Source organism: Colossoma macropomum, unplaced genomic scaffold (assembly GCF_904425465.1).
Source record: "Colossoma macropomum unplaced genomic scaffold, Colossoma_macropomum, whole genome shotgun sequence".
NCBI classification, from domain to species: Eukaryota; Metazoa; Chordata; class Actinopteri; order Characiformes; family Serrasalmidae; genus Colossoma; species Colossoma macropomum.
In genome coordinates, this window is record NW_023494795.1 from 3,702,813 (window position 1) to 3,727,455 (window position 24,643).

General features: G+C 39.2%; 1 protein-coding gene across 1 annotated transcript in view; it reads left to right on the plus strand.

The window, feature by feature from the left end:
• nmbr (neuromedin B receptor) overlaps window positions 1-24,100 on the plus strand; it is a 39,138-nt gene extending 15,038 nt beyond the window's left edge. Inside the window, exon 3 of the mRNA XM_036582633.1 lies at window positions 23,717-24,100. Within this exon, the coding sequence (XP_036438526.1) occupies window positions 23,717-24,100 (384 nt within the window). The remainder of the gene's footprint in view (window positions 1-23,716) is intronic.
• Window positions 24,101-24,643: the final 543 nt, after the last annotated feature.

A 24,643-nucleotide genomic window follows, 5' to 3' on the forward strand; every position in this document is an offset into this window, starting at 1 on the left:
AATGGCAAAACTGTGTATTTATGTGGAAATGATGTTGAGAAGAGGGTGGCACAACCTGCCAATTTCAAAAGTATTAGAAAAATATTAATATATTTTTAATATAATGAACCTGAACATCTCTGCTACAAAAGAAAACATACTTTGTTTACGGCACCTGTTTATGAACAATTCAGTCAAAAGCAGATTGAGTGCAAACAGGGGGGTTAACTGTAACAGACTGAGGGTTTAGCTGTCACGGTTACTAAAAAGTCTGGTAAATCGATGCAAAACACACTTACGCCATTGATGACCAGGGCCCAACTTTGGCCACTGGTGGACCCAAAGTTTTGTTACATGCCTCTATAACCTAAGAACAGCTCAAGCAATTTGCTTTGAAGTCCCTGTAGTTACTGAATAATACAACCCCATTTCCAAAAAAGTTGAGACGCTGTGCAAAACATAAATAAAAACAAAAAGCAATTATGTGCAAATCATTTCAATCCTATATTTCATTGAAAATAGTAAAAAGACAACATATCAAATGTTGAAACTGAAAAATTGTATTGTTTTTTGAAAAATATTTGCCCATTTTAAATTTGATGCCAGCAACACGTTCCAAAAAAGTTGGGACGGGGCCAACAAAGGGCTGGTAAAGTTGTGTAATGCTTAAAAATCACCTGGTGGTTGACTGAACAGGTCAGTAACATGATTGGGTATAAAAAGAGTATCTCAGAGAGGCGGAGTCTTTCAGAAGTAAAAATCAGGAGGGGTTCACCACTTTGTGAAAGACTGCATGATCAAACAGTGCAACAATTCAAGAATAACGTTTCTCAGTGTAAAATAGTAAAGAACTTTTGCTTTTCATCATCTACAGTACATAATAACATTAAAAGATTCAGAGAATCTGGAGAAATCTCTGTATGTGAGGGACAAGGCCAAAAACCAGTATTTGCTGGCTGTGATCTTTGGGCCCTCAGGCAGCACTGCATTAAAACAGACATAATTCTGTAGTGGAAATCACTGCATGGGCTCAGAAACACTTCTGAAAAACACTGCCTGTAAAAACAGGTTGTCGCTGTATCCTCAAATGCTAGTTAAAACTCTAAAACGCAAAGAAGAAACCATATATAAACAGGATCCAGAAACTCTGCCACCTTCTCTGGGCCCGAACTCATTTAAAATGGAGTGAGAGGAAGTGGAAAAGTGTCCTGTGGTCTGACGAATCAACGTTTGAAATTCTTTTTGGAAATCATGGACACTGTGTGCTCCGGGCTAAAGACCACTCAGCTTGTTGTCAGTGCACAGTTCAAAAGGACAAAAAATATTTAAATCTTTAATTTCGTCGAGAATGTGGTTGGTTTCATCTTCACTCCAAAAGTGTTTTGCTGAGTGTCGTGGCGACACAACTCGCTTATTTCCGATACCGCAGTCTGATCTCGTGCACGCACAGTCTGAGAAATCTGAAAGAAATTAGAGTATGGTGTTTACATGACCATTTGAATAATCAGATAACTGCAGAAATCGGATTATTATTGGATTATTGAGTGCATATAAACGCACTGAATTACGTTAAAACATTACATATCTTGTCTTTGTACTGTTTTTGGTTTAAATACAGGTCAAAGCAGATTTACAAATCACTACTTTCTGTTCTTATTTTCTCATATTCATTTTTTTTTTGGAAAGTATTAGAAAAATTGGGTTTGTAGTTCATTTAGTATGTATTTAGTCTCGTTGTTTACTCTGGGAGACATTGTTGTAACACTGTGTTAAAGGGCTCATATGTCTGTGTAGCTTTATGTACTGAAAATAGTCATAATTCATTTGTACATGAACATTTTCCAACCACTGTTTATCCTGTATAGCTAATCAGACTGTTGTTGTTACTGTGCCTTTAAGACTGATATATGTAAATGAGCTCTGTTTTAACTGGCTGCCTTTTATTGTGCCTCATTAAAAAAGCTGTCTGGCCTAAATCACTCCTCATAAATTTCAGTGTGAGTGGGCGGGGCTAAACTGCCATAGGCTGAATAGGTGAAGACGTATATATATGTTTTTGTGACACATTACAAAACAGAAAATTCAAAACTGACTGTTTTGGCCACTTGGTTTTCGTATGTGGACTGTATGGAGTGGAGAGTGAAAGGTACTTATTGGAGCTTTTAATGTTTGCATTGTACATCGGAAGTGAGGAGAATTCAGTTCTCTATGATAAAGACCCTTTAAAATGAACCCCGCTGTGTGGAGGCTGTACCTTAGCCTGGCTGCCTCTCACTCTGAGTTGTTTAGATACTTAAATTAATAGATGATGTTGCTATGGCAATATCAAAAGCACATTCTACTCGAACCTGTTTATCTACGTTACATTTTACCCCACGTTAGGTTGTGCCTTCTTTCTCACACAAGTCTGAATGCAGTATGACTTATAACACTGCATTGTAACGATTATGAATGTCATTACATAAAACGGCATAATTTCATCTGTTCACCAAAGCCGCCGTTTTGAAGCCTCAGGATAATCGGTCTCATTCAGGGTCTCTTTTAACAGGAAACACATGCTGGAAGTCAATTTGCTAATAGCGTGCTGTTATATTTGGCCAAATGGATGCATTGATTTGTCTGTAGGGGGTCAGCATGCAACTGGTGGGTCTGCAGGCAGTTTGGAAGAGTAAAAATGTGACTGAACTCCACAATCTCTGCAGGGAAAGCTTTATCACTCAAAAAAGGAAATATTGTATTTACTTATATTACTAATGAGATACTTGACTGAGTAATATGTACTTCACAGATTCAGGTCTATCACATTGCAGTTATTTGAGTAAATTCTGATTAACTGGACTGATTATTTTTATGTATTATCCAAAAATGAAATGTTGGATTGGACTGGATGTGCCAAGTGTTTCCACACAACTATGTTACACAGCTTTTAAGATGTTCAGTTGTGTAATATGTACTTAATCAGTGCAGCACTGGTAGCCAGCCACCCCGAGTCCTCTCCCTTCTTTCCCACACCTCTCTCAACTTCAGCCGTGGTGACCGATTTTCCACTCGCTAAGTTATTGTTGGTAATTTTGCTGAGCCGGGTAGCCCAGCCGCTTCCCTGCACTCAATACGGGTGTGTGATTTCTGGTGTTTGGTTTAAGGCTAAGGTGTTCCTGTGCTGTGGTGATCCTTGTCCGCCTATCTGGATATGAATCAGTAAAATGGTTATGGTGATCAACTTCGAATTATGTTTGCTCATCTGTTTTCTGATTTGGGCTGCTGGCTTTCGGTTTGTGTTGTCTTCCTTCGATGAGGATCACATATTCATCAAGTGAATTAAAAAGCTTAAATACGCATGACCATCTGGAGCCTGTGGCTCGTCAGCCAAAGTACATCCACGGCTCTCCCTCAGTTCTGTGCTTCGTAGGGCTGCATCCCAGTTATTCGATCACACAAGCAAACTTCTAGGAACAGATCAAACAGAAACGGAGTTAACCATGAGCTTCTTCACTCATTCTGCAGAATGGAGACCACAACTTCAACTTCCTCCAAAACGTCAACCATAAACCGTGCTAAAATAGGCCTTCTGAACAACATAACTACTAGGGCATCACTGATAAATGATTTGATTGCTTAGAACAATCTAGATTTGCTTCAGCTGACTGAAACTTGGCAACAGCCTTAGGACTGCTTCCACTTAACCCCTTGTGTGGTGTTGGTGTTACTCGGTGGTCTGCTGGACCCACCACATTATTGTTTATTTACATCAATACAGCCAAAACAATTTATGTAAAAATACCAGATGTATCACAAGTGTCCAGCAGAGGGTTCTCCTTTAGCAGCTGTAGCCAATCAGCAGCCTGTCCATGTTGTCCACCTGCACACACACACATATAAGGACACAGCACCTCCACACTTTTACTCCCCGCTGGGTTCAGCCCAACACCACATGTGTAATATAAATGTGTGGGGGGTGAACAGAGTGAAGACACTGAAAATGGGTTATTTTATATGTCCTTCACAGAAAATGAACAAAGGCCAAGAATCTGAGGCTGAAATAATAATAAATCACATCATTTTTTATTTTGGGAAACATTGAAAATGGGTCCCACAGACCTGAACACCACACAAGGGTTAAGACTAAGGTGTTTCCACGCTGTGGTGATCCTTTTCCGCCTATTCGGATATGATGAATAAAATGGTTATGACGATCAACTTTGAATTATGTTTGCCCATCTGTTTTCTGCTTGAGCTGCTGGCTTTCGGTTTGAGTGGTGTTGTCTTCCTTCAATGAGGATCACATATTCGTCGAGTGACTAAAAAGCCTAGATATGCATGACCATCTGGAGCCTGTGGCTTTACGTTATGTCAGGATATACATGTATGTCCAAGCCTCGTCTCACAAGTAAAGAGGGGGTCTAGCTGCAGTTTTTCCAAGCAGTTTGAAGGTTAAAGGAGTGCTTTTTCATAATGTTACTTCCTGCAAATATTTGGCTTTGAAGGTTTCCTCCCACACTCCATTGCTTCTGTTGTTAATCTGTCATCCTCCCAAATCTGCTTCTCTATTTTTCGTTGGATGTATATGAGCTGCTTACAAAGGCCTCATCCATCTATTCTGCTGTTCTATGTCACTGGGTGACTTATTTTTGTTGACACAAACTGCTCACTTTCCTCTGAGCTCCTTGCAGTGGTAACACTTTCTATGAATGTCACATTTATAAGCATCTATAAACACATTCATAACATGTTATAATGTATTCATAAGGCATTATAAACATGGCTATAAATATTTATAAAAATGCATTACACGTTATAGCCATGCTTATTATGCATTATGAATTGTTAACATAATACATTATAAGTACTGATCATAACAAATTATAAGAGCTCATAAGTCGTATTAGTCCGCTCTAAGTAAAGTGAAGCGTACTGTACTAAAGCCTCCTCCAGTGTTCAGAGTGAGGCTTCAAGTTGAAGTATTTACTGAAGGATTTACTGAAACACTAAAACATTCACAGTAAAGCACATTACAGGCTTCAAATGTCAGAGTTTAAACTAGTGCTGCATCAGTGTTTTACCCAATGTGGGAAAGGTAATGTACACCACCGTTAGCTTGGTATTTGTCTTTACTTTACACTCTCCAAGCTGGGACTGACTTCTTTGTCACTGACATTATAACATGTTATCAACACTACTTATAATGCATTATATTAACAATTCATAATGTATAATAAACATGGCTATAAAGTGTAATTCAGTGTAATTCCTTTTTATAAATGTTTATAATCATGTTTATAATACCATATGAAGGCATTATAACATGTTATAAATGTGTTTATAGATGCTTACGAACATGACATTCTTAGAAAGTGTTACCCTTACAGTCTTTAAATGTTTTGGTTTTACTCAGCATATTGATTTCCCTGCTCATAGTCATGGTCATATACTAGATTTGTTATGTTCCACTGGTCTCAGAAATATTTCTGTTACTGGCTCTGTTGTTGGTTTTACTGACCATAAGCTAGGGCTGAAAGATTAACTTGAATTTGAAAGACTGCAATTTTTTAAATCGCAAGAGCTGCAATTTTTATTATAGTCTTATATATACAAAGTTTTAAGCAGGGAAATTTTACCTAATAACGTGGAGCTTGTATCCTGCCATGACATCAGAACCTCAAATAACTGGCAGGCTGGTGCTGACAGTTGAGGTCTCAAGCTAGAAATAATATACACTGGTCTTCTTAGCCAAATAAAAAGGCCCATACCTTAATTGTACCTCAATTATAAACAAATGCAATTTAACCCTTAACAAGCCATGGGCCCAAAGTATTATTACCCACTTCTATAACCTAAGAACAGCTCCATTAGCTTGCATTGAAGTCCCTTTAAATACTGAATAATGAACATTTGAATGTAATAAGCCTGGATTGTTAAGGGGTTCAATCGTAATTGCAATATTGGTTTGAAAAATTGTAATTAGATATTTTACCAAAATCATTCAGCCCTACTATAAGATTCTAACATACACCGATCAGGCATAACATTATGACCACCTCCTTGTTTCTACGCTCATTGTCCATTTTATCAGCTCCACTTACTGTATAGGTGCACTTTGTAGTTCTACAGTTACAGACTGTAGTCCATCTGTTTCTCTGATACTTTGTTAGCCCCCTTTTACCCTGTTCTTCAGTGGTCAGGACCCCCATGGACCCTCACAGAGCAGGTACTATTTGGGTGGTGGATCATTCTCAGCACTGTAGTAACACTGACGTGGTGGTGGTGTGTTAGTGTGTGTTGTGCTGGTCTGAGTGGATCAGACACAGCAGTGCTGCTGGAGTTTTTAAACACTGTGTCCACTCACTGTCCACTCTATTAGACACTCTTACCTTGTCAGTCCACTTTGTAGATGTAAAGTCAGAGACGATAGCTCATCTGCTGCTGCACAGTCTGTGTCGGTCATCCTCTAGTCCTTCATCAGTGGTCACAGGACGCTGCCCACAGGACGCTGTTGGCTGGATATTTTTGGTTGGTGGACTATTCTCAGTCCAGCAGTGACACTGAGGTGTTATGGACTACAGATGGACTACAGTCTGTAACTGTAGAACTACAAAGTGCACCTATATAGTAAGTGGAGCTGATAAAATGGACAATGAGCATAGAAACAAGGAGGTGGTCACAATGTTATGCCTGATCAGTGTATTTAACTTTCACGCTCCTCTCAAAACTAAACTGTTTCCTGCTTCTCGTACCTCCTTATGATTTACCCCTGAGCTCAGAGCTATGAAAGCTGAAGGAAGGTGTCTTGAGCGTCTGTACAAGAAAACTGGGCTTCTTACTTTGGGAGCACATCTGTAGGTACAGGGATGCCCTGAATGCTGCCGCTCTGCCTACTTTTCAGCTAAAATAAGTGCTGGTAGCTCTAGGCCCAAAATTCTGTTTAGGTCCATATACAAACTTCTTCAACCCCTATGGCATCTACTCCCTGCTCCCCTGTTCAGCGCCAGGCTTTTCAGGATTTCTTTTGGGAGAAAATTAACAGCCTCTACCAGCAGTTTCCCCACGGTAGCACAGTCCTCCTCCCACATTACTCAGCTTCAGTATGTTGACAATCTGCTTTCACCCCTGTTGATTCATCTACAGTTGCAGAGATCAGTTCTAAGTTTTCTTCCTCCTCTTGTCAGCTTGACCCTGCCCCCACTGCTCCCTAAATCCTGTGTCTCTGCTATTTCTTCTCCTATAGCTCATCTTATTAATTAGTGTTTCTCCTCAGGTTCTGCCCCCACTTCTCTCAAAATAGCTGCTGTGACTCCCATTCTTAAGAAAGCTGGGTGAGATACCTAATTTAATCCAATCTCCCTTTATTAGTTAAAATGATGGAAAACGTTGTGGCTTCACAGTTTCAGGATTTTCTCAGCAGAAGTAATCTATATGAGCCTTTCCAGTACTGATTCTGCCCTATTAAGAGTTGTCGATGACCTTTTACTGTCTACTGATGCTGGTTTTCTTAATATCCTCATCCTCTTCGATCTGACTGCAGCCTTTCACACTGTAAATCATGACAAACTTATTTCCAGACTTTCATCCATATGAATTTTATATGAACATCCATTTTATCCTTATCTCTATAGGCTCATACAAAGTCATCCACTGCTCCAGCTGCTTAGGGAGTGCCCCAAGGTTCTGTTCTTGGACCCATTCCTTTTTATATTATACATCTCACCACTAGATCAGATCATTCGAAATCATGGGCTTAAGTTCCACTGTTATGCTGATGATATCTAGACCTATATTAGTGCTGCATCCCACAGTCTCAGCTCAGTCACTAAGTACATGCATTACAGATTTAAAACACTGGTTGGATCATAATTTCTTGAAATGAAATGTAGACAAAACTGAAGTTTTGTTAGTCGGTCATAAAACACTGTGTACCAACTTCTCCAATCTCACTGTGAATGTAGATGGTAGTCGTAATAAACCAGTTCAAGTCAATAAAAACTTCGGATTCATTTTTTAGTCTTCTTTTTTATTTGAGTCCCTCACTAAGACTGCATTCTGCCATTAGCATAACATTGCACAACTCTGCACTCTGCTCAAAAACGTTGATGCCAAAATGCTGATTAACGCCCTCATTTTCTCCCGTATTGATTATTCCAACTCCTTCTTCAATGATCTCCCTGTAAAATTGCTCAACCAGCTTCAGTTCATTCAAAACACAGCAGCTAGAATCCTCACGTTACCAAGCACACTGCACACATCACTCCCACCCTCCATCATCTTCACTGGTTACCAATATCCTCCCGTATCCAGAATAAACCTCTCCTTCAAACCTTCAAAGCCCTTCATAGTCTCGCACCTATATACCTTGGTGAGCTCCCTTATCCATACTGTCCCTCTCGCTCCCTCAGATCTTCCAGCACTGGACTCTCGATAGCGGATGGCAGGTCTTTTAGTGCTGCTGCTCCCAAAGTTTGGAATTCTCCACCACAGTCTCTTCATGACTGCTCTACACTCTCTTCTTTCAAAGGTCAACCTAAAACCTTCTTCTTTACTGCTCACTCCTCTTCTTAGGTCTTTCTTTCCATCTCTTTGTAAAGCATCCTTGGGTTTGTGAAAGACACTATATGAATCGAACTTGTACTTGCAGCCAAGAGCAGTGTGGCTAGGCAGTTAACCGTGGAGTATAAGAAAGATGCACCCACAACGGAAGGTGGGCCGAGGAAAGAGGGCGAGTAAAACGAGTAAAACAATGTGCAAAAGGATGAGGCCAGGAGCCAATAAGGAAGATTACATTGACCAAACAAACGCTTATGAAGTAAATCAGACAAATCCTTTACTTTCACTTAACCATCACTAACTTTTACAGACATATGCATTTGTTATGTAATATCAGCAAGAGAAAACTGATTAAAACCAACAACAGAGCAGTTTTGTTTTTGGATGCTGCTGGTCAAGTCAAGTCAAATTTATTTATATAGCGCTTTTTACAGCAGATGTTGTCACAAAGCAGCTTTACAGAGAATCCGGGTCCACGCCCCCAGTGAGCAAGCCTTGGCGACAGTGGCAAGGAAAAACACCCTCAACAGGAGGAAGAAACCTTGAGAGGAACCAGACTCAAAAGGGGAACCCATCCTCCTCTGGTCGACACCGGATAACAGCACAGACACAAAACAGTATAAGTGGATACAGTTTAACACCACTGTGCAGTGCGCCGGCCGCATCTCAGGTCAGACCCTCTTAGGACAGGCAGCCGCTCAGCTCAGGGAAAAAGAGGGGGAGGGGAAAAGAGGGGGGGTAGGGGGGAGGGGGGGATAAGAGGGACATAGTCAGGTGGTGGCCCCATGAGTTACAAGTTACACTGTAAAAAGTGGCCCATCAGATCTACCTAAAACAATTACTAATTCATTTATAACTGTTTATAATCATGTTTATAATGCATTGATAAGGCATTATAAACATGGCTATAAATATTTATAAAAATGCATTACACGTTATAGCCATGCTTATTATGCACTATGAATTGTTAACATAATACATTATAAGTACTGATCATAACAAATTATAAGAGCTCATAAGTGGTATTTGTCCGCTCTAAGTAAAGTGAAGCGTACTGTACTAAAGCCTCCTCCAGTGTTCAGAGTGAGGCTTCAAGTTGAAGTATTTACTGAAGGATTTACTGAAACACTAAAACATTCACAGTAAAGCACATTACAGGCTTCAAATGTCAGAGTTTAAACTAGAGCTGCCATCAGTGTTTTACCCAATGTGGGAAAGGTAATGTTCACCACCGTTAGCTTGGTATTTGTCTTTACACTCTCCAAGCTGGGACTGACTTCATTGGCACTGACAGTATAACATGTTATTAACACTATTTATAATGCATTATACTAACAATTCGTAATGTGTAATAAACATGGCTATAAAGTGTAATTCATTTTTATAAATGTTTATAATCATGTTTTTAATGCCATATGAAGGCATTATAACATGTTATAAATGTGTTTATAGATGCTTACAAACGTGACATTCATAGAAAGTGTTACCCTTATTTGTTCTAATGCCCGATATCAGTAGCAGTATTGATGCATCCCTGGTTTCAATTTCAGGTTGACTTTAACTGGAAGAGCGAGGAATAGAACTGCTAATGAACACAGATTGCTCCATATAAAAGTCGAGCTCTTTGAGATGAATGAAAAGTGAGAGGTGAAATGTCAAGAACAGCAGATGATTAAAGGAATCCACATCTACATTAAAGGAACGATGCTTTTAACTAACTCACTTTAATTATTTTTCTGTTTAAAGTTTGACCTTAAGCAATACTGAACATTCCCTGACTGATTACTGACCACTCCCGGTTATGTGCACGCTTGCATATGTGGTCACTTTCAGTGCTTTTTTCAGAAGCTGATGTGAAGTAAGAAAAATGATCTGGAAAAGTATCTTAAGATGTCAATGTTAGGGCTGAACGATATGGACATATAATGTGATGTTTTATAAAGCTGTTTGATATCACGGTGACAATATGAGAAGCAATAAATTATGATTAAAATAGTGCAAGTCTGACTGGATATGCTGCAAGTACAGACTTTTTTACTGTGCAAACAGAAATCTAACTAAACTCTTCTTTCAGCAAATAGCAAGATACAAAATTCCAAGAGCACCATTCACCACTGCAAAATAAATATAACAATGATATACTATCAGCTACTTGCATCAGAACTGCAAGTTTAATAACAAATAAACACGTACACCGATCAAGCATAGCATTATGACCACCTCCTTGTTTCTACGCTCATTGGCCATTTTATCAGCTCCACTTACTATATAGGTGCACTTTGTAGTTCTACAGTTACAGACTGTAGTCCATCTGTTTCTCTGCTACTTTGTTAGCCCCCTTTTACCCTGTTCTTCAGTGGGCAGGACCCCCATGGACCCTCACAGAGTAGGTACTATTTGGGTGGTGGATCATTCTCAGCACTGCAGTAACACTGACGTGGTTGTGGTGGTGTGTTAGTGTGTGTTGCGCTGGTCTGAGTGGATCAGACACAGCAGAGCTGCTGGAGTTTTTAAACACCTCAGTGTCACTGCTGGACTGAGAATAGTCCACCAAACAAAAATATCCAGCCAACCGTGTCCTGTGGGCAGCGTCCTGTGACCACTGATGAAGGACTAGAGGATGACCAACACAAACTGTGCAGCAGCAGATGAGCTATCGTCTCTGACTTTACATCTACGAGGTGGACTGACAAGGTAGGAGTGTCTAATAGAGTGGACAGTGAGTGGCCACAGTGTTTAAAAACTCCAGCAGCACTGCTGTGTCTGATCCACTCGTACCAGCACAACACACACTAACACACCACCACCACGTCAGTGTTACTGCAGTGCTGAGAATGATCCACCACCCAAATAGTACCTGCTCTGTGAGGGTCCATGGGGGTCCTGACCACTGAAGAACAGGGTAAAAGGGGGCTAACAAAGTATCAGAGAAACAGATGGACTACAGTCTGTAACTGTAGAACTACAAAGTGCACCTATATAGTAAGTGGAGCTGATAAAATGGACAATGAGCGTAGAAACAAGGAGGTGGTCATAACGTTATGCCTGATCGGTGTATATTTTTCTTTTTTATATGAACACAGTCATTCTTTAAAAAGCTACTGATAGTGCAGGTTTGTTGTGACAGTAGCCATAACTGCTTCACACATTGTACACACAACACTGAGAGTACGAATAGTCATGTTTTGACCATTTTTACAGCTAAAGGGTCATTTTTGAGTTGTGCACATGTGTTCTGTAATTGGCCGTTTAGCCAAATGGTTGTGTTACTTGCTCCACACATAAGACAGGAGGGGCTCAGTGTTTTTGGGCTTCTAATGCTTTATTCCTGCCAATCTAACTACATTGCTCTGGTGCTACACATGAGGTAATTTGATTTATCGTCCAGTCCTACTCACATGATGGACAAACCAAATGTTTCACAGTGTTTTACATAAAAGAGTTTGATGTAGTATGTAAACAGTGTTATAATCTCATAATATATCACTCCCTTCCCAGTCAATACAGTCCATATATGGAAACGAAGCTGCAAAAATGTTTTTGTGATACCACAAAAACAAACACATTTACTTACATAGACGATTCTAGTGAATCGGTGAAAAGCCAAAGTTAAAAAACACGTTTCGGACTTCAATCTAAAATAATACTACCGTTAACAAATGTTGTGAATACAGTGTCGAACAGCACATGAAATCATGCTGTTTATTATTAAAACAAAAAGGTTTACTTAATTGTGCTCAGCAGCGACAATTCTTAAGGTTTCACACTGATTTTCAGACTTTGGGACACATTTACTTCAAAACAATGGGATCCAATCACTCACCATGTGGCCATGAGGGGCAGGAATGCAGTTTCTGCTCAGAAATGCAGGGCGTGGCTAAAATAAAGCTCTGCCTATGGAGTAAAAGTCCTTGTGTTGTGGTAGTGACAAGAAAACATGGGACAGCATATTTATTATATACTGTGTATATGTATATATGTATATATGACAAATCTCAATCTTTCCACTTCACAAAATCAAATATCAAATAAAACACCTTTAAAAAATATAACATAAAAGTGAGTATTATTTTCACAAGTTGAAATTTAGGGGTTAGGGTGTGGGACAGGCACCTCCCAATAGAAAGTACCCTGTAAGTTATGACTTTATTTGCATGGATCTTTTAAGAAGCCCGGATTGCTTTTCAATTGAGGCACAGCCACGACTGTGCTCATACACAGACATCAGCCTTGAAGGCACAGCAACTATTTTTAATGCTTATTTCTAAGGGATAAAGAAAGGTTGAAAAATGATCACGAGAAAATTAATAATGACTTTATAAGTATTAAAATTCACACAAATGCCATAAGCAGACCTTGAGGGAAAAAAAACATAAAATGCAACAAAAATGTAAGACATGGGCTTTTTAAAAGGCTGTGGTGGCAGCAAATGCTGATGTCTTCCAAACAGAACACATGACAATGCTCAGAGAGAGAGAGAGAGAGAGAGAGAGAGAGAGAGAGACAGGGATAGAGAGAACATTCTGCCGTTACAATAGACAACAAACACTCAGTCGACAGATATTGTGGCAGAACTCGTTGAACATGACAGCTTCAATGTGAACATTTCTACTGAAGCTTCACTCAGATCTCAAATCTTTACCCTGCAGTGCTTGACACAATATAGCTCTCACTGACGGACTCATAGACAACCTTACCTTTCTTACACTGTCTTATACCCCACACTGATGGGCACTCTTTTTAACCCTTGTGTGGTGTTCAGGTCTGTGGAACCTGTTTTCAATGTTTACCAAAAGAAAAAATTATGTGATTTATTATTATTTCAGCCTCAGATTCTTGGTCTTTGCTAATTTTCTGTGAAGAACATATAAAATAACCCATTTTCAGTGTCTTCACTCTGTTCACCCCCCACACATTTATATTACACATGTGGTGTTGGGCTGAACCCACGGGGAGTAAAAGTGTGGAGGTGCTGTGTCCTTCACTCTGTTCTCCTCCTACATGGCCTGCTGTTAGTGTGTGCGTGTCTGTGTGTGTGTGTCTGTGTGTGTCTGTGTGAGGGTGGACAACATGGACAGGCTGCTGACTGGCTACAGCTGCTAAAGGAGAACCCTACGCTGGACACTTGTGATACTTTAAACATCTGGTATTTTTACATAAATTGTTAAGGCTGTATTGATTTAAACAACAATAATGTGGTGGGTCCAGCAGACCACTGAGTAACAAACACACCAACACCCCACAAGGGTTAAATGAATGCTTTTACGAAATAAACTTGTTACTCATAAACTCATTGAAGGCTGTTGTTTTTAGCGATCATGGTCAAACTCAATAACTGGCTCTTGAATACAGAGGTGGGCTGTACCTAGTTACATTTATTCAGTCACATGTACATTAATCAACTTTTGATGGATTTGTTTTTGTTTTTTTTATTTATTGTTATTGTTATATCTTCGTATGTTAGTACTTTGGCTTTTTAGTAGGGATGCACACATGAGAACTGTGGGCTAATGCTGACATAAGCTATTTTTTGTTTACAGTTGCGTGCAAAAGTCTGGGTATCTCTGGCCAAGTTACATTTTTTTGTTGATTTTTGTTATAAGTGAGCACAGCATCTGCTGCAATCTATAATAAATCTGCAAATTGTAATGCACAGTTACCTTATAATTGATTACCTTAAAAACAGTAAATGTGGCATGTGCAAAACTCTACTCGTTCAGTTGGAAAGTTAATCTCGTAAGATCCTAACTTGTTAGGTCAAATAACTTTTATTAGGAATTGTCAGCTGATCATATTTCCAGAGCGTAGTCAATTCTATGACTCGTCAAACTTGAGCTACTCTAAGCAGCTGGCTGAGGATCTGCGAATAAAGCTAATAGATGCTTACAAAGCAGAGGGAGGCTATAAAAGTATATCAGAGCACTTCCAGCTCACAAATTCCACTGTTCAAAATATCATTAAGAAGTGGCCGTTAAAGGAAGCCGTGGAAGTCAAGGCACGAAAAGAAAACTCTCAGATAGAACTGCTCATACGCTGGTTAGAAAGGCAACCCCCATATGACAGCAAAGGACCAGCAGGAAGTTTTATCTGACACAGAAGTGGTGGTTCTACTGTGCAGTGTCGCACAACCATGATCTGCATGGAACAGCTTACCTCGTCACAAAAGTCAATGAGTGTGTTTACATGCACTCAATAATCCGATCGTAATCAGATTTCTGCAGTTGTCTGATTATTCAAACGGTCCTGTAGACAACTGTAGAAATTTGGTTAAGAAATCTGATAAAGAGGCTGGATTTTAGCTCAGTAATCAGATTTCTTAGTGCATGTAAACTCTTACTCTGATTTCTTTCGGATTTCTCAGACTGCGCGTTTGCGAAAACAGACAGAGGTACCGGAAATAAGTGAGCAGTGATGCAGCAAAACACTTTTGGAGTGACGATGAAACCGACTGCATTCTCGACTAAATGATGGATTTAAATATTCTTCATCTTCTAGATGATGTATATTATGTATATATTTGATGTCTAGATATTTTCAGGTAAAGTGGTGCAATGTTTAAAAAAAAAGTGTCATGCAGTTCGGTTTTACGTTATGTTCACGTCACGTCTTCTTCTGTGAGTTTATTGCCTGGTTGTAAAGCAGAAATCTGATTATTAAATCTGACTCATATGGACCCAGAGTTTCCCCATTAACTGATTACTTAAGTGCATGTAAACATGTTCATCAGATTACTGACAAAATCTGATTTTCTGCAGTCATCCGTTTATTTTGTGAATGTGAATGCACTCAATGCCTGAAGCATGCAAAACAGCTTCTGGATGAGCCAGAGGTATTTCTGGAAACAAGTGCTGTGGACTGATAAAGGAAGAATGGAACTGTTTGGCTGTGATTACCAAAATGATGTTTGAGAAAGCAAAGGAGCAGCATTTGATGAAAAGAACACCTTGCCGACTGTTAAGCACTGGGGCGAATATGTTATACTTTGGGGTTGTGTGGCAGACAGTGGCACAGGAAACACTGCATAAGCATATGGAAGAAATTATTAAACTATCAGAAACGTCTGGAAGCAAATGTGACACAATCACTGGCTTCTACAACAGCACAGTGATCCAAAACATACGTTAACACTTTCTATGAATGTCACATTTATAAGCATCTATAAACATATTTATAACATGTTATAATGCCTTCATACGGCATTATAAACATGATTATGAATATTTATAAAAATGAATTACACTTTATAGCCATGTTTATTATACATTATGAATTGTTAATATAATGCATTATAAATAGTGTTAATAACATGTTATAATGTCAGTGCCAAAGAAGTCAGTCCCAGCTTGGAGAGCGTAAAGTAAAGACAAATACCAAGCTAACGGTGGTGAACATTACCTTTCCCACATTGGGTAAAACACTGATGGCAGCTCTAGTTTAAACTCTGACATTTGAAGCCTGTAATGTGCTTTACTGTGAATGTTTTAGTGTTTCAGTAAATCCTTCAGTAAATACTTCAACTTGAAGCCTCACTCTGAACACTGGAGGAGGCTTTAGTACAGTACGCTTCACTTTACTTAGAGCGGACTAATACGACTTATGAGCTCTTATAATTTGTTATGAACAGTACTTATAATGTATTATGTTAACAATTCATAATGCATAATAAGCATGACTATAACATGTAATGCGTTTTAATAAATATTTATAGCCATGTTTATAATGTGTTATGAATGCATTATAACATGTTATGAATGTGTTTATAGATGCTTACAAAGGTGACATTCATAGAAAGTGTTACCAAACATACATCAAAATCCACCATGAACTGCTTCAAGATACACAAGCTGAATCTTTTAGAATGGTCCTCACAGAAGCTTACAGCTGTGCGCATCTGCTGATGCTGATATATACTACAGCTGCGTTCCAAAGCCTGGGCTGCAGCCGAGGTAGTGGGGGGTCCTCGGTAGGACTGTCCTATGAAGACTCTTCCTTAGCGGCCTATCGGTCACACAAATGGAGCAGTCCTAACAGGGCACCAGAGCGGCGTGAAACCCGTGAGGGAACTGGTGAGAGAAAATGAAGCCTGTTGCATTTAGTTTGTTACTTTTTCATTTCTTCACGGAAATGGAGGAGACGTTCTTATTGTGTATATGTAGTTTACGATAAACTACATATACACAAACTTGTAAATAAAATAGGTATATGGATGAATGCTTTAATTAATCGGTCATTCAAGGATGTGAACAACTTACATTTTAAATCAAGCTCTGCTCCAACGGCTTTGTTTTCCGCCATTGTCATGGTGCTGTTTGTTTTCCTTCGCATCGTTCGTGCGCAGAGAACTGTGGGTAACTGAAGGCCTGGAAGGATACATCTGGTACATCCTTGAAATCACTCAGAACGTAGGCTGCATTTGAAGGATCCCTCACTTTGGAACAACCTGCTACGATGCAGTGGCTGAGAAATTTAGCCTACCTCGACTGCAGTCTAGGCTTTAGAACGCAGCTTATATGATGTATATGATATTATTACTACTACTACTATTTATATTAGTAGTATAATAATTTTGTAGGTAGTTTGACCAGAGGAGGATGGGTCCCCCCATGTGAGCCTTGGTTCCTCCCAAGGTTTCTTCCTCAGCTCTGAGGGAGTTTTTCCTGGCTTGCTCACCTGGAAGATTTACATTTCATGTTGAAACTTTGTCCTAAACGGATTTCTGTGAAGCTGCTTTGTGACAACATCAGTTGTAAAAAGCGCCATACAAATAAATTTGATTTGATTTGATTTGTATAGACTGGGACTACCTGGACTCACATTGTGGAGAAATGTAACTGTGATGATGTGAAGGCGTCAGACACATCACCAATGAGGTTTACATCTACTCTACACCTTTAGGCTAGCTTGAGAACACACATACATACACACCGGTGAGAAATTATATTGGTGGGCATAGTGGTACTTACCTGGTCGATCTCCTCAAGGGGAGGGGGGGTGTCCTCTGTCAGCAGCTCCTGTAGAGAGAGAAGAGAGAAAGCGACCATTGGTTTACGCTGTAGATTTATGATATGTATTCAGAGAAATCTACATTAATTGTGTCTTTGTTGACTGATGTATATTATCTACTGGTTTTAATGCTTCTCTTGTTTGTGACCCCCTTAGGATGGTATGTTCCAGGGAAGGGGAGGTATTAAGGCAGCAGTGCACGTGAGAGGGGTAACACAGCTTGGAGCAGACGTGTCGTCTGCTAAGGGTGGCAGGGCCTAGCAGGCGGGCTCGTAGACATGGGGATAGTTTAGAGGCTGGGAAAAGCCCGGTGACTGTTTTTAATCATTTCCTTTCTCCTTTGTTGTATTTTTTTTCCCTACTTTTTTTTTTAGAATTGATGGATCCTCACCTTTCATCTCATCCACCACACGCGGTCACATTACCACAGTAACATTTCATTTCTGTCTGGTTAAAAATGCAGCAAAATGAATAAAATTCAGAGATTTAAGTAAAGTAGGCCAGCCTCACCTGAACATCCTGCTCTTCCAATAAATGCATCATCACATATCGGTTTGAAATGTTGGTCAAGTCTGAACATCTATTTAGTGCTGTCTTTAAGCAAATATCTGCCATTATGCTTCCCTGCTTATTATTTTAGACCATAAGGACCCCAAACAGAGTAGAATAGCAGAAAAAAGTAGAGTAGGATCGAGCAGAACAGGAGAACAGAGCCTAGCAGTCTTCAGTTCCTATGCTGAACAATGCTGGATGTAATAAGTCATTCCAGTCCTAATCTTAATGTTACTGGAGGATTTTTTAATTACACTTTAGTTATTATCTTATTGAAGCAACAGTACTTTGGCTTAAGTATGGTTTTAGGCTACTCTACTCACACCTGCTTGGATGATTTGCATAAAGACGTTGGAGAGCAAATGTGTTCCACTTGATATCAAGACTTTTTTTATGCAAATTAAAATGGCTGGGAATTACAGTTCACTATTTGAGTGTACATGGACTGGAAGGACAAAGACAATTTGTAGATTTAAATGGTTGTACAATTGTGAAAAAATGAGTAATATCAACTTTATTCCATCAAATGAGCCCAAAGTTAATGCAGAGAACTTTTGGATACCAGCCCACTGAATGAAAAGCTCTGAAAGATAACCTTAGTGCATAATTCATATGGACATCAGTCAAAACCATTTTCAGAGAGTTCCCAGTAAGTAATTAAAGAAATGTCGAGTGAGGTATGATATCATTTTTAAAATTAAAGGTGCCAAAAGTCTGTTTCAGAACATTTCAATGGATGGTTCTTTAAACTAGTATTCAAGCATTTTTTTTCCTAATTTCTGTCACAGCTGCAGCGTGAAATAAATTACATTGGATAATAATGTAGATGCTGTTCCCTGTACTTAAAAGAACTTACTGGTGTATTGGCTCCTATTGACTTCTATTGTGAGAGCACTTTAAGTCAGTGGGTTTTGGTTCTTACTGCATTAAATACCAAAAAAGTTGGGACGCTGTGCAAAATGTAAATAAAAACAAAATGCAATGATGTGCAAATAATTCAAACCCTATATTCCATTGAAAATAGTACAAAGACAACATATCAAATGTTGAAACTGAGAATTTTATTGTTTTTTTTAATATAATATTGTATCTTGAATTTAATGACAGCAATACATTCCAAAAACGTTTGCTAAAGACTGGTAAAGTTGTGCAATGCTAAAAAAACACCTGGTGGTTAATTGGCAACAAGTCAGTAACATGATTGGGTATAAAGAGCATCTCAGAGAGGCGGAGTCTTTCAGAAGTAAAGAGGAGGGGTTCACCACTCTGTGAAAGACTGCACCATCAAATAATGCAACAATTCAAGAATAACGTTTCTCAACATAAAATAGCAAAGAACTTCTGCTTTTCATCATCTACGGTACATAATATCATTAAAAGATTCAGAGAATCTGGAGAAATCTCTGTATGTGAGGGACAAGGCCAAAAACCAGTATTTGCTGGCCGTGATCTTTGGGCCCTCAGGCAGCACTGCATTAAAAACAGACATGATTCTGTAGTGGAAATCACTGCATGGGCTCAGAAACACTTCTGAAAACCACTGTCTGTGAACACAGTTCATCACTGCATCCACAAATGCAAGTGAAAACGTATATCAACAGGATCCAGAAATGCTGCCACCTTCTCTAAAATGGACTGAGAGGAAGTGGAAAAGTGTCCTGTGGTCTGACAAATCAAAATGTGAAATTCATTTTGGAAATCATGGACACTCCGGGCTAAAGACCACCCAGCTTCTTATCAATGCACAGTTCAAAAGCTAGTTTTCATGATGGTATAGGGGGTGAATTAGTGCACATGGGATGGGTGACGTGCACATCTGTGAAGGCACCATTAATGCTGAACGATATATACATGCTTTGGCCACATATGCTGCCATTCAGATGTTGTCTTTTTCAGGGAAGGCCTTGATTATTTCAGCAAGACAACGTCAAACCACATTCTGCATGTATTACAACAGCATCGCTCCATATTAAAAGAGTCTGGGCGCTAAACTGACCTGCCTGCATTCCAGACCTGTCACCACTGAAAACATTTGGCACATTGTGAAATTAAAAATATAACAAAGGAGACCCTGAACTGTGGAGCAGCTCAAATCCTGTATCAAACAAGAACAGGAAAAACATTTCACTTTCTAAACTACAGCAGTGTCTCCTCAGTTCCCAAACGCTTACAGAGTGTTGTTAAATGAAGAGGTGATGAAACACAGTGGTAAACAGGCCCCCGTCCCAACTTTTTTGAACGTGTTGTTGGCATCAAATTCAAAATGGGCAAATATTTTTCAAAAAGCAATAAAATTTCAGTTTCAACATTTGATTTGTTGTCTTTGTAGTACTTTTCCTTTAGAATTACAGTTTAAATGATTTGCACATCATTGCATTCTATTTTCATTTACATTCTGCACAGCGTCCCAACTTTTTTGGAAATGGGGTTGTAGAAGGACCATGATATAAATTACCATTTATGGTTTGATTTTGGGTTGATTGGGATGAAAAACAGTGGAGTATTCCCATAGCAAGCAATATACTAATAAAAACAGAAAGCAGTGATGAGTAAATTCTGTTTGACCTGCATTATTGATGTTTTACCTTACAAACTTCATTGTTTTTTGTAAATATACACTCATTGTAAGTTTGATAACTGCAACATGTTCCAAAATAAGTTGGGAAGGAGCATGTTTATCACTGTGGTACATCACCTTCCCTTTTAACAGCACTTAAAATTGTTTGGGGACTGAAGACACAAACCAGTGCAGTTTTGAAACCATTATTGTTTTTTGCCGACCTTCTGTTCCTCAAGTCTTTCGCCGCGCAATCATACAGGGCTGCTTTTGTCATATTCTGAGCTTAATAAGACACATTTTCAAAGGGAGACAGTTCTAGACTGCAGGCAGGGCAGTCGAGCACCTGCACCCTCTGATACATGAAGCCACATAAATGTCTTATGTCATAAATGTCTTATCTAAATTGAGTTGATTTCCAATTCACCAGCTGAAATGCCACTAGGGGGCTGGCAGAAAGAGGTTAAAGAACCATCCATTGAAAAGTTCTTAAAGAAACTATAAACATATTTATAACATGTTATAATGTATTCGTAAGGCATTATAAACATGGTTATAAATATTTATAAAAAAGGATTATACTGAATTACACTTTATAGCCATGTTTATTATACATTATGAATTGTTAATATAATGCATTATAAATAGTGTTAATAACATGTTATAATGTCAGTGCCAAAGAAGTCAGTCCCAGCTTGGAGAGCGTAAAGTAAAGACAAATACCAAGCTAACGGTGGTGTACATTACCTTTCCCACATTGGGTAAAACACTGAGGGCAGCTCTAGTTTAAACTCTGACATTTGAAGCCTGTAATGTGCTTTACTGTGAATGTTTTAGTGTTTCAGTAAATCCTTCAGTAAATACTTCAACTTGAAGCCTCACTCTGAACACTGGAGGAGGCTTTAGTACAGTACGCTTCACTTTACTTAGAGCGGACAAATACGACTTATGAGCTCTTATAATTTGTTATGAACAGTACTTATAATGTATTATGTTAACAATTCATAATGCATGATGCTTACAAAGGTGACATTCATAGAAAGTGTTACCGAAACCTTTAGGAAAAAGTATTTCATCACTTCAAAAAAGACTTTTGACACCTTTGTTTTTAAGAGTGATGAATATATATATATAATGTGGAGAAAATGTGCTCACTTCAAAAAGGCAAAATGATTATTATTGATAGATTATCAGTATAACCAGTAAATACTAACCTATAGTTATCAGTATAACCAGTAAATACTAACATATAATTATCAGTATAACCAGTAAATACTAACATATAATTATCAGTATAACCAGTAAGTACTAACCTATAATTATCAGTATAACCAGTAAGTACTAACCTATAACTAATGACCGAAGCAGAGCAACAGCCTTGGGTTAAGCGAGGCTGTCTGATTTGAGCAGAAACCCAAAGTGCATACAGGTCCTTGGATCACCTTTTAACTTTTTAACCAATGATCTGTAAACCTAATTAAAGAAATGTTCACAATAACAGAGTTGAAGCCAGCTGCAAAACACCACGGCGAAAAACTCAAACAATACGTTTTCAGTTTAATCAGCTCCTGTGGGAGCCATCAGTGCGTGACACTTTAATCACACATAGCTTTTTTTCTGGCCAGGTGTGCAGCGAAGCATGCGCACCCAGCTGTCCGCCGAACAGTGATCTCAATCGTTCTTCTCTGTTCAGATCAAGATAAAGCGCGAAACCCTTTTGTCGTAAGGATAATGTCGAACATTATCTATGCATAACATAAAACACTCTATATGGTCGTGTCTGGCCTGCTTCGGTCTTCTAATACCGACGATCTTTCTGTTCCTGTGCTCTGAAAGGCAAACAAATGTATCAGTGAATATGCATGAAATTTATTGAAATATAAAGCTGCTGACTTTGTCTCTGGGTTTTTTAAAGGGGCCCATATAAGGCAAAACCAAATTTTAGAGTCGGATGCATTATGTGATGTAACAACCACGGAAACATGGCAGTTTACTCTGCTGATTCATGACGTAATGAAATAAGGAGTATTGTTAGTGTTATAATTGGTTGGTGGACAGCACTGCTGTGTCTGATCCACTCGTACCAGCGCAACACACACTAACACACCACCAGCACGTCAGTGTTACTGCAGTGCTGAGAATGATCCACCACCCAAATAAGGCCTGCTCTGTGGTCCCTGTGGGGGTCCTGAGCACTGAAGAACAGGGTAAAAGGGGTAAAAAGAAACAGATGGACTACAGTCTGTAACTGTAGAACTACAAAGTGCACCTATATGGTCAGTGAAGCTGATAAACTGGATTATGAGTGTAGATACAAAGAGGTGCACTCAAAGAAGGCTTGTCAGTATAGTTTGCTCTTATTAAAGATATATGTGCAAGATATGTAATGCTAAATAAATTCAACTGTGCCATTTTTGAATACTTGAATTCATGCCAATATATGCACAGATATGTCAGTGTAATTTATGTATATTAGTGACCAGTGTTTAATAATTACACAAATGTCAAACATATATGGAAATATATGACAAACCTAAACCATATTTTCGAAAAATACATGGGAATATATTTCCTTTGCATATGGGAAATGATTCATGCGAAATGAGTGGCTGTTGTTTTTTTTACGATGTCCCTAAAAATTACAATCCAAAAGTAACAGTTCATTTCAGACCAGTGTGTTTTGGAACAAGATGAACTAATTTCTTTTAGCTAATCAGAACAGAGATCATTTACATAAGTCCTAAAGGCCCAGTAATGACAGCAGCCTGGTTTTAACATTTGGGATGTTTGAAAATGGTCATTTAAAAATGAATTATGCCGTTTTTGGTGTATAAAACCACCCAAAATGTAGAATGTGGGCTGTTTCATTTTCATCCAGTGTCTGAAAAGCTCAGGATCACACAAAATGTTTACCCTGAGACTTTCCCCCCAGCGCAGAGCACTAATCTCAATCATGGCGCATCCCAGTCGATTTCTGGCTGAGGGATCAAGGAGAGCAATCGACTGTTGATCTTGTGTGTGTCGAATAAAACAGACTCCATAAGCACGCTCTCTGACTGGCATGTTTTTTTCTTCCCCTCCGTTGCCCAGATGGAGACGAGAAAGAGGCTGGCGAAGATCGTGCTGGTGTTCGTGGGCCTGTTCGCGCTGTGCTGGTTCCCCAACCATGTGCTGTACATGTACCGCTCTTTCAACTACCGGCAGATCGACTCCTCACTCTTGCACCTCATCATCACGCTGTTGGCACGAGTTCTCAGCTTCTCCAGCTCCTGCGTCAACCCCTTCGCCCTCTACCTGCTGAGCGAGAGCTTCCGCCGACACTTCAACAGCCAGCTGACCTGCCGGAGGCGCCAGTACCAGGAACGGAGCTCCAGCTACCTCCAGAGCACCTCGGCCATCCGCATGACCTCCATCAAGAAGAGCAACCCCACCTTGGCCAACGGACAAGGCCACAAACCTGGAGTTTACATCTAGCTCTGGGCTTGAAGATGAAGCTGGGGAGCTGGTAAATCGGATATCATTTTGGCCTGCATTGCTGTGGAGACTGGTATCTCTCAGACGACTAAATGTCTATACCTGTTTACCACCTCTACCAACTGTAAAAGCAACTGATTGGCCAAAAATCAAATTTGTATATTTTTACCTTTACCCTGAGTTTAACAATCAGCCAGGATATGTTTGATATCCAATGTTTGCTTATTTAGCTTTGCATTGGAGCGACACAGTTAATGAAGCTGGGTCATTCTACAGAAACGTCCATTTTTGTGTCCCTAGCATTTACAGATATAACACTTCAAAAACATGTTAGAGTTACAATTTATTCATATTTTAAAATAAAACAATTAGTTATTTTAACAGTTACACCTTCTTGAGCCTCAATTTAGCAACATTGTTTTTTAAATCAATCATATAGAATTCCAAGCACCACAGAAGAGCTCGTCCCCACAGTCATGTGTAAAGGCTGAGGCCATATTTTGAGGTAAAAAACATGTTTTTCTGTAGTTTTAACTGCAATAA